Here is an 11335-nt window from a genome sequence, read left to right on the forward strand (position 1 = left end):
ACAAGAACTCGTCGGGGTTCACCGGGATCGTGGACTTGACGCCGCACTCCTCGGCGAGCTGGTGAAGGCCGGTGTAGGTGACCCGCAGCGAACCACGGATCTCAGAGAGATTGTCTCCAAGTTCCGACATGCGGTCCTCGAGCCCTTTGCGTTGGCGCTCGTTCCCGGCCACCAGCTCCCTCATCTTCGTGAGGTCCTCACAGGCCTCAGCCAGTTCCCGCACCAACCGCTCGGCACGCGCGTTTGCCACCGCCGTCTCCACCCTCGCCTCTGAGATCTCGCGGCCGGTGCCGCGAGCACCAGCTTCGAGAAGGCGCCCCATTTCGACTTGGAGCTCTTCCTAGGTGAGGACGGCCTCTGCCAGACTACGACCCTCAGCGGGATCGCTAACAGGGCCGCTTGGCGTCGCCTCCCGACTCCCGACCACGGGCACGACATCTGTCGACACCGTGGCAGGGGATGCGCTGGACGTTCCTCTGGATTTGGCCCGCGCAGCCTTCGCCCGCGCCTCCCTACAAATAACCACGAATCAAAACTCCATTTGAATAGAAGACACGAGAATCCAAAAGTCTGTTTACTAACTTCTCGCCGATCGTCACAATGCGCTAACGTCGCGGAGGTGGAGGAGACGCGTCGGAAGCCTGCAAGACAACCAATGTGGAGTGAGAATAAACCTTCCTTGCTACACAACATAGCGACGAGGTGAAATTACCGAGGGAGTCGCTGCCTTGCGGCGATGTCCGAGCACATACGAGAATTTCCTCGCCTTGGTCGGAGCTTTGCCATCACTGGTGGTAGCAGCGTCAGACGCCTCCTTGACGACCTTCTCCTTCAGAGATGCCGCCACCTGATGATCCGCGAGCGGTCCGACGACATCAGTCAAAGGAAGGGCCTACGCTAAATCATATCATAAGCTGATTTCGAGCAGAGAAGGCGGGACGCTATCGAATGAACTCACATTGATTGCTTCGTCGCGCTCCGTCGCACCCTTTTCACAAAGGGGTGCGGGGATGTCGCTCGCCGTGGTCGGGCCGCTGATCATCACCTGACCAACACACTGCTCCACGGCTTCGCTGCTCAGACCTGTCAAAAAGGAATCAATTTTTGATAAGTTGAAGAGTAACGCGAGTACAAGCATGTCTAAATGAATGCGAGAAAGATACCCCGAGGAGAAACCCAGGTCGCGTCGTCTGGCCCGGAATAGTCATAAGCCGGATGGGCCCGAGCCTGGAGCGGCTGGATTCGCCTACCGATGAAGTCTGCAACGACTTCATATCCCAATAAGCCCTGTTCTCGGAGATCATCGATGATGTCGATAAACGGTTGGAGAGAGGGGGTCAAGGAGGGTTTGGCGGTCCAGACCGGAATCTTGTCCGGTTGTTCCTCGGGAACAACGAGGACCGGATTTGAATCCTTGATTTCAAGGTAAAACCACCTGTTCCGCCATTTGTTGCGAGAAGAGGGACATTGGAAGGGGACATAATGCGACTTCATGCCATCACGAAGTCGGAACCCGACGCAACCGGATACCCTATTGGATTCCATCCAGCGCAACTCGTAGTAAAAGCGGAACAGATCAAGAAAGGGCTCTACCCCAATGTAGGCCTCGCAAAGATGCACAAAGACGCTAAGGAAAGCAATGGAATTGGGGTTCAAATGCAGAAGAGAAAGCCCATAGAAATTCAAAACCAGCAGAAGGAATTCGGAGGGTGGAGGGAGAAACCTGCAGACAACTGTTGATATAAAACACGAGGCCTGGGAGATCTGCTTAACTCCAGTGCAGGTCCAAAGCTCGCCTTCGGATGTATGAGTGTGCCAGTTGATTTGATCCTGCAATCAACAAGAGATAGAACAAAGAAACCGCAATTAATCCTATAAATGATAGCCGATCGGCTAGGTGCTGATGACATATCATTTATTTCAAGCCGATGTCATGCGTACATCGATCGGCAAATATCAATAAGCAATTCAGAACTAAATCTACTCGATCAACTGTAGACATTAATGATATATAATCCTTATATCAGTATATACTTAAATCAAGTGATTGGGATAGATCGGTCGCCTTGCCGAGACAGTATAAATCACTTAGATTGAAATATATATTAATAGTAGGATTATATACATTCATAACATAGCTGATCAGGTAAATCTAGCATGTATCGGCTAATACTCCGATACCACTCTATACTAAGATATTAAAGCAAGTAGAATATACCAAACATAAGCTTAATATACTTAGATGCAATAAAATCTTAACATAAAGGGCAGATTTAACGTATCAATCAAGCATATAAAATAAAATTAGTTAAATCAGATAAGATCGGCTGAAACTCCGATATTACCCTAATTGGCAACCAGAAAGCAGGCTAGAGATTGCAATTCTAAGCACGACTTAATAGATCAAACTCAACTGATGCAGCATTAAGTATGAAAAGAAGAACAATATCTAGATAATCAAGCCGCTGGAAGTTTTATAGAGTGGTAGATATATCACATAATCTAAGTTAACGTCATTGTATAACCTAATCGGCTGCCTTCCATTAGCAGATGTTAGCCGATTATAGGTTAGATAAAGATATTATCGAAGACTATATGAGATATATGATAACTCGACGAATTATATAGACAAGATTAGAGTGTCATAAAGATGGAAGCACTAATCCTGAGAACATAAGTCGTCATGACAAGTTTTACCTCTTTGTTGAAGATCGAAACCGATGTAGCTCAACCCGAGAGCACGAACTCGTCGAAATAAAAGTAAAGCAAAAAAGGGTGGCGATGCGCCGAGATTGTATTGGATGTGTTATCTCTTTTTTATATAGGGCTCGGGTCTATTTATACACGAGAATTACAAGATACGTCCATAACGGACACGACTATTATCTCTAGCAAACTCTAAGATACCATAAGTCTTTACGGCAGACTTTTTGCCCAAACATATCTCTAAGGAAATTACATAGAATATCCTAATTAATAGATACAATTGCCTTCCCAGGACTCTATCCATGCATGGCAATCACCTTGAAGCACATCAACTTAAACCCGATGACGTTCACCGGGTCATATTATCGGAATCAGCTGTATCGGCTAGCCCCGTCCAACTCGAACTCTGCCGATCCTGACCTTAGCTGATTTAGACTGCAGCCAATTTTTACTCTGTCTCCGCAACGATCTTCATCTTGGATTCCACTTCGATCTGATCTTCATCTCCGATGCCAATAGTGATAGAATTTACCAAATTTGGTCGTTAACAACAACATAATCTTCGATCGCAACCATGCGACCTAAGATGGGCTGAGGATTAGTACCTCCTGCTTTCCTCTCCGCCTTTTCACGGCCAGGAAGGGCGCCGTCCTCCTGGAGCTTCTTTAGGGTCGCGCTGGTGGAAGCCGACTTGCCGAGATTCATCGCTGCTGAAAGATCGCCGGAGATGGACCTAGAGCTGGCGAAGCTAGGGTTCTTTACGGCAGCGGAGAAGGTGAGGAGTGCTAACAGGTGGTGTGTTTGACGGAGTTGGCGGACTTCAAAACGTGCACCCAAAATCCCTTTAAATAAGCGCACCCCCAACGGTGCGAATTCCAAGGAACTGAGAGAAATCCCCGCTGGAAATTTCTAAGTCTATTACGCGCGGCAGTTTTTGGACTTCAGTTCAAAATTCACTCGTGACTGTTGGGCTTCAAACGGGATGCTCGACTACACATCAACTCCGCGATTCTCGCACCCGGAATGATAACGTTCTAGACGCCCGAAGTCGCGAATGGTCGCATGAGTTCGTTTTTGAGCAAAAGTCGGAGGCTACTGTCAGGGTTACGGGTCAGGCATACCCCCTACCCTTCGATATACGATACGTATCGACATGGCATACCCACGCGCACGCGGATATTTCCTTTATGATCTAAGGAAACCTTTCACGAAATCAATAGACGGGAAAAAGTCCTTCTCGGACAAGAACTGGGTTACCTACGTATCGTGCTAGGTCTGGTATCTTCGAGTCCTACTCGGAGAGTACCAGACCTGTCATATAAAAGGGACCCCCCGAGAAGGGCATAGATCATCGAATCTCAGAATCCACACAGTCTAAGAAGCCGGAGCCTGCGAGGAGCCAAGTCGCCGAGAGCTAGTCGAATCAACTCGACTACAATCTCGCCGGATCTGACAAGTTTCATCTTTTCCTTTGTAACCTGTGTTTTCCACCATATAATCCCACATCAACTGGATTAGGGCTATTACCTGTCAAGGGGCCTAAACCAGTATAATTCTTGTCTTTTGATTGCTCGATGTCGTACTACGTAGATCTTTGTACCAGCGTACCCCAATACCCTCTATATCCGGTCTACGGGTATCACCCGTCGACAGTGCTACACTTTTGAAATCGGTAGCCAATAGTCTCTTATTCCACTATAGGTGGCGTAGTTCCATTAGAATTGCTAGCTAAAGAACATTATGTGGTTTAACGCTAGTCCATAATAAAGAGAAGTTGGAGATTTGTCTCATCGCCTTATTTCTCATTTTAATTTTAATTTTATCTTTACCCTTTTTTATTATTAAACTTATGACTGTGTGTCTTATGATAGAAGCTGGAGATGTAATCCATTTTCATTATCTCAAATCCAGTACTCCATACACGAGTACATGTCGGATGTAAATAAAAGCACAGATTGTGCACTGCATTAGCACACCCATCACAAGTTCACAACTCGCGAGTCACAGATCTAAGGTTCGTTGCTCGTCGTGACTCGTGACGAAGTAGCAAACAACGATAAGAAAAGAGTTCTCAACGGTTGGCAGCATGCAGAGCATGCGTTACATGACAGCACAATCTGCACTACAAGCATCGTCAAATCCAAGCATATTCTCGCAAATCTGCTTGAGCCTCTCCAGCCCATACCGACCCGCGGCTTCATTCAAGCTCATCACCATCGTCCTCGGCAGCAGGGGATCAGAACCATCCTCTCTCCAGTCGAGCTCCATCAACGTGTCGGTGTAGATGAAATGGAGCAGCGCCCTGAAGACGCCGGCTCTCATGTCGTCCTTGACCTCAACGCGCACCGACCCATCCTTCTTCCTCGTGCCACCTTTCAGGACGGCGGCGGCGAGGGACGGCGACCTCGCGGCGAGCACGCACCTGTGCGCCGCGATGGACACGCCGGAAACGATGAACTCGACGTCGGCGAATCTCCCGCTCCGCAGCAGCTCACCGAGCTGCAGGTGAAGGTCGGGGGACGGCTCGGCCGAGTTGATGGTGTTCTTGCTGAGCACCGTGATGGTGCAGCGCACGGCGAAGGAGTCGCCGGTGATGAAACCCGACGCCTCCAGCTCCCTCCGCTTCACGAGCAGAACCCACGGCGAGCTCTCGTTCGCGGACCCGAACGCGTGCGACTGTCGCTCTTCTCCTCGGAAGCATGGGAGCGCGTGGTCGACGGGTGCACCAGGCAGCAGCTGAGCTACGCCTTGATGGCGCCAGCGTCGTTGTCGTCGTCGTCGCCGCCGGCGCGCTGCGCCTGCTCGCCGATGCCGAGGAAGACGAGCTTGAAGGCGACCCAGTAGTGCCAGTGCGCATCGTGGCCTGGGGTGTAGTGGATCTCCCACGCATACCCGGCCACGGTGAGACGCTTGGAAGAGACATGCTCGTGTTTGGCCATGGCTTTCGTGGCCGAGTAGCCATTGACGTTGAACTTGTGGACGGCGCGCGCGGCCTGGGTGAGGTTTGAGGAGGGCGCCATTGATGCGGATCCCAGGCAAGCTAGCGGAGGCGAACGAGCCTGAGCAAAGGGAGCGTTATATACAGATGTCTGCACGGCTTGGGTGAACGCGAACCGTTGTACCGCTCTCGAGAGTGTTTCGCGAATCGTGCTTGCGTTTTCCCAGGCAGCGCTCTGTTAAATCCAGAGATTTTGAGAGATCTTTCCGTTTCAACGCGCCCTTCTACCAACGCAGACTTGAGACTGACTGTGGAAGGTACTTGAAATAAGTTCACTTAAGGTCCCTTAACTTGTGAATGTATTTGATGTTCGTCCTTCAACCGAAAAACCAGATACAACGGGTCCTTTAGCGGTTTTGATGATGGTTTTGGCTGATGTAACACATACATGGCTAGTTTAACTCTGCCTTCGTCCTTGGTGTAGATGATGTGGCAACGGAAGCAAAATATATAAAAAAATAAAAACAAAAACTGCGAGGCCCACATGTCAGTAAGACAAAAGGAAAAATAGTACGATCTACATGTTAGTGGGTCCCACCCTCCTCTATCCATGCCATGGACGACGGGAGACGATGGACCGCCGGACCGCGTCTCCTTCTCTCTCTCTCCCTCCCGGCCATCCTTCCTCGGCGGCCGGCAAGCGCGCACGGAGAGGGAAAAAGCCGACAGCCGACGAGGGGGGCGGAGACGGTCGACGGCCGCCGCTCGCTGTGAGGGGAATGCCGACAAGGGCAGAGAGGCCGGGGGGCTGCCGCTCCTCTTCTGCCCACTCGCCGGCTGCCGACCCCCTCGCACCGTTGCTCCTGTCCCTCCCTCTCGTCGGCCGGCGCGCATTGCCTCCTCCCTCGCAGCGCTCCCGTCGGACGCCCTCTCCGGCAGCGCTGCGCGCGCAGCCGCTAATCTCCCTCCCACCCGTCGGCCGGTGTGCGCCGCCGATGCTCTCCCGCCGGCAGCTGCGTGCAGCTCCCCCCTGCCGCTCCTCTCCCTCCCTCCCGCCGGCCGGCATGCGTCACCGCTCCTCTCGCGTCGGAGGTACGCGTGGCGTCCTTGGCGAGGTCGTCGCCGCTCCGCTTGTGCCTCTGCTCTGCCCGCTGCCGCCGTTGCTCCGCTGCGAGGACGAGGGAGAGCAGAGAGGAAGAAGAGGGAGAGCCGAGAGGGCAGGGAATGACTTGTAGGGCCCACGTGGGCCCCACCAGTATTTTTTTGTGTAGCTGACATGTGGGCCCACGTGGGCCCTGCTATTTTTAAATGATATTTTGTGTAGCTGACAAGTGGGCCCACGGTTTTATTATTTTCCAAGATATAATTGCCATGTCAATGCCACGTGGGACGGAGAGCTAGTCAAACCTGCTACGTAGACGCCACATAAACCAAAACCACTGAGGGACCCGCTTTGGTTTTGATAGTTGAGGGACCCGTTGTATCTAGTTTTCTGGTTGAAGGATGGAAATCAGATTCGTTGACAAGTTAAGGGACCTTAAGTGAACTTATTCCAAGGTACTTTGACGCGAGACGAAGCTGTGGCCCAATTTGAAGCCGGCGTGAGGCCCATGAACCAACCACAGTTTGGCCCCATTTTGATGGTTAAAAAAGGAATAAGTTCATCTAAGGTCCCTTAACTTGTCAACGAATCCGATTTTTCTCTCTCAACCGAAAAACCAGACACAACGAGTCCCTCAAGTATCAAAACCGGTGCAGATGAGGTCCCTCGGCGGTTTTGAGGCCAGTTTTGGATGACGTGGTGCCTATGTGGCTAATTTGACTCGGTCTTCATCTGACGTGGCGCTTACGTAGCAATTCGACCCGAAAAAATAATAAAACCCGTGGGACCCACATGTCAGTTTCACACATAAATTAATAAAAAATGGTGGGGCCCATGTGCGCCCCACATGTCATTCTCACCCCTCTTCTTCTTCCTCCTCTCCCTCCATCTCCCTCTCTTCGTCTCTCTCCCCTATCCTCTCTCCAGGTGCGACGGAGAGGCAGCGGCGCACGGCGGCCGGCGGGAGAGAAGGGAGCGGCGCGGCGGTGGAGGCACGGCTCCGGCAGCTGTGGGCGGAAGAGGAAGGGGCGGTGGGAGTTGGCCCTGGCTGCGGCAGACGGTAGGACATGAGCTGCACAACCGAGGCCCCGCCGGCGCCGACTCCTTATTGATGTCACCGGCGCCGCCAAGGCTGACGAGGTGGACGCGGTGGTGGTGGAGGAGGAGGAGGACGGCGGCGCGGCGCGGTTCCATGAGCGGAGGCTGGTGGTGGTGTTTGTGCTGCCGTCCCAGCCGATGTGCGCCACGTGCTGGCGGTGGTGGTCCGCCGCGCCGCCACCCTCGCCGCCGCCGCCTAGACACGTACACAACATCACTAATACCAAACTCCTAAATCACCCCGCAAAAAACAATCGACAAGATAGAGCAGAAGTGAAGAATAAGCATCCAAGACTCCAAACAACGAACCTTGGGGCTTCTTGCCGCTCTTGCCGCCGCCATCGACGACGTCCACGCTGGATCCATTGCGGCAGGTGGAGAAGGGGATCACGATGAACCGGTCCATCCGCCGCTGCTCCTTGCCACTATTACTCATGGCTAGCTAGCCACTGCTAGCTAAGCTGATACTATCTTGGAATCAAATTGCTTGCCGCTTTGGCTGAACCTGTACTGGTACGATCATTTTTAGTAAAAGAAAGGGTTAATTAAGAAATGGGGTTCTTGACCCTTGCTAAAAAAAAATAATCTTGGAATCAAATCAATGTCTGCTCCTCGCTGGCGTGCGCTGCGACAGCGGCCAGATGCTGAGCGACGGGAGCAGCACCTCCGCGGCCTTGGCGACTGGTGCCGCGGGAGCGGCGGGCCGACGGCGGAGCCTCCCTCCGCGGCCGACGCATGCTGGCTTCCCTCGGCGGCGGCGGCGGCTCTGGGGGCGTCCTCCGCCATGGCTGCGGGTAAGTGGGAGAGGGAGAGATCTATGGCGTGGAGAGGGGAGAGACCGAGAGGGAGAAAAGAAGCTCCGCCGCCCCTTCCTCTTCCGCCCACAGCCGCCGGGCCGTGCCTCCGCTGTCGCGCCGCTCCCTCCTCTCCCGCCGGCCGCCATGCGCCACTGCCTCTCCGTTGCGCCTGGAGAGAGGATCCCAATCCGAGAGAGAGATTAAGGCACCGTTCGTTCCAGGGTGTTTGGGGAGATTGAGTCTCGTTTTCCGCGCGCACGCTTTTCAAACTACTAAACGGTGCGTTTTTTGCAAAAAATTTCTATAGGAAAGTTGCTTTAAAAAACCATATTAATCCATTTTTGAAATTTAAAATAGTTAATACTTAATTAATCATGAGCTAATGGCTCACCTCGTTTTGCGTATCTTCTCAATCTCCTCAATCCCCTTCCCCTCAAACACACCCTAAGGGAGATGGGGAGAGAGAGGAGGAAGAAGAGGGATGAGAATGACAGGTGGGCCCACTTTTTTATTATTTTGTGTGTGGAACTGACACGTGGGTCTCATGGGTTTTATTATTTTTTCTGGATTAAATTGCCACGTAAGCGCCACATCAGTGCCTATATCAGATAAAGACCGAGTCAAATTAGCCACGTAGGCGCCACGTCCGCCAAAACCACCCTCAATACCGCCAAGGGACCTTATCTGTACCTGTTTTGATAGTTGAGGGACCCGTTATGTCTGGTTTTTCGGTTGAGGGACGAAAATCAGATTCGTTGACAAGTTAAGGAACCTCAGATGAACTTATTCCGTTAAAAAATCACGCATGTTTTAAGAGGGGAAAAGTACACCGAAGGTCCCTCAACTTGTCATCGAGTTACAAAATCATCCTCCAACCGCAAAACCAGATTTCGGTCGTCCCTTAATTAATCAAAACCGGTCACAATAGATCCTTCGGTGGTTTTAACCCTGGTTTTGTCTTACGTGGCGGCTGAGTCAGTGTGGACCGACGTGGCACCCACGAGTCAGGATGCCACATCATCTATCTCATTCCTCCTCTCTCTCTCTCTCTCTCACTCTCCTCTTCTCTGGGCAAGCCGGCCGGCGGCTGGAAAGGAGGTCACCGGGTGAGGCGGGAGAGGAGGAGAGCGGCGCCGCGACGGCGGCTGGCTGCGGCTGTTCCATGGAGGCCACATCTCGCGTCAGCAACACCAACAACCACCCGGCGGCGACGGCGAACCTTCTCGTTGGCGGCGACGACGCGGCCGTCCACGGGGAGACAGCCATTGCTCGCCCCTGCTGCCGCCAGCTTCTCCTCCGCCTCCCGCGCCCGGAACGGCGACAGCCGCAGCGCACGCATCAGGCGGTCGCAGCGTTTCCATCTCACTGTTTCAGTTCCAGACAAACGTTGCAATGGCGAGCACAACGGCAGCAACAACAAGTGAGCAGTTCCCACCGGCGGCCATGGGGCCCGTCACCGCTGCGCCGTTGCTGGAAGAACCGTCGTACTAGGCAGTGACAACCTCGAAACAGCTGACGATGCATACGACGAGCAGCACGAGCGCAATGACCGGCTTGGAAGAAGAGCGCTCCATCTTGTTCTGCTTTCGATTGCATGTTCAAAGTTCAGAACTCAGAGCAGAGACGATACACTTGAGCATTTTGCTCAAAATGGCAGGATTTATATAGAATTGCTTCATGGAATTATCTGTGAATGTTGACATGGTAAACATAGTACATATGCACACAAGTTTGTCCTTTTCTCTCGATCGTGTTCTGCTCGCCAGGTTGAGTTGGGGTTGATCTGGACGGCTGGTTTGTTGCTGCATACTCGTCTGAAAAGTTCAACAAGAAGATGAGGTGCTGGCTTTGATTTTATTGCTGGTGTTCCTTCCTTTCTGCCTGTACCCCAACCACCCCGCTCTCCTCGAGGCGCAGCAGCCATTCGCCTAAAAGGAAACCAGTACTAACCTCGGGATGGTGATGGCCGCGACCGCCTGATGCGTGCGCTGCGGCTGTCGCCGTCTCGGCGCGGGAGGCGGAGGAGAAGCTGGCGGCGGCCGGGGGCGAGCAACGGCTGTCTCCCCGTGGACAGCCGCGTCGTCGACGCCGATGAGGAGGAGAGCATCCCCTCATTCGCCGTCGCTGCCGGGTGGTTGTTGGTGTTGCTGGCGCGGGATGTGGCCTCCATGGAACGGCCGCCTCCCCACTGCGGCCGCCGCCGGCAGCCGTCGCAGCGCCGCTCTCCTCCTTTGCCGCGTCGCCCCGGCGGCCTCCTCCCCAGCCGCCGAACAGTTTGCCCAGAGAAGAGGAGAAAGAAGAAGAGAAGAGAGAGAGTATGAGGAGGAAGGGAAAGAGATGGCGTGGCATCCTGACATGTGGGGTCCACATGGGTCCTACGTTGACTCAGCCGCTACGTAGGATAAAACCGGGGTCAACACTATCGAAGGAGCTATTATGACCAGTTTTGATTAGTTAAGGGACGGTCGATATCTGATTTTGCGGTTGATGGATGATTTTGTAACTTGACGACAAGTTTAGGGACCTTCGCTGTACTTTTTCCTTTTAAGAGATGTTTCTTTTTCGAAGCATTAGCGGGCACAAGGACCTGTGCAGTCGTGCTGACCTTGGGTGAAGCATTTGACAGAAGAATTGGGAATTGATCCTATCATCAACGTTTTCAGAGGAAACGAGTAGCCGAGTACTCCCTCCATC

General features: G+C 52.7%; 1 protein-coding gene and 1 non-coding gene across 2 annotated transcripts; both read right to left on the reverse strand.

Annotated features, from left to right (window-relative positions):
• Positions 1-4806: 4806 nt before the first annotated feature.
• Positions 4807-5407, reverse strand: LOC107281314 (BTB/POZ and MATH domain-containing protein 1). The gene is made up of 2 exons (XM_066311774.1): positions 5384-5407; positions 4807-5328 (listed from the first exon to the last, which is right to left on the reverse strand). The coding sequence occupies exons 1-2, from the start codon at positions 5405-5407 to the stop codon at positions 4807-4809; spliced, it is 546 nt and encodes a 181-aa protein (XP_066167871.1).
• A 4893-nt stretch (positions 5408-10300) lies between these two features.
• Positions 10301-10922, reverse strand: LOC9269954 (uncharacterized). The gene is made up of 2 exons (XR_010742212.1): positions 10592-10922; positions 10301-10455 (listed from the first exon to the last, which is right to left on the reverse strand). It is a non-coding gene; the product is annotated as an uncharacterized protein (transcript).
• Between the last annotated feature and the right edge of the window lie 413 nt (positions 10923-11335).

The sequence above is a fragment of the Oryza sativa genome, chromosome 6 (assembly GCF_034140825.1).
Source record: "Oryza sativa Japonica Group chromosome 6, ASM3414082v1".
Taxonomy (NCBI): domain Eukaryota; kingdom Viridiplantae; phylum Streptophyta; class Magnoliopsida; order Poales; family Poaceae; genus Oryza; species Oryza sativa.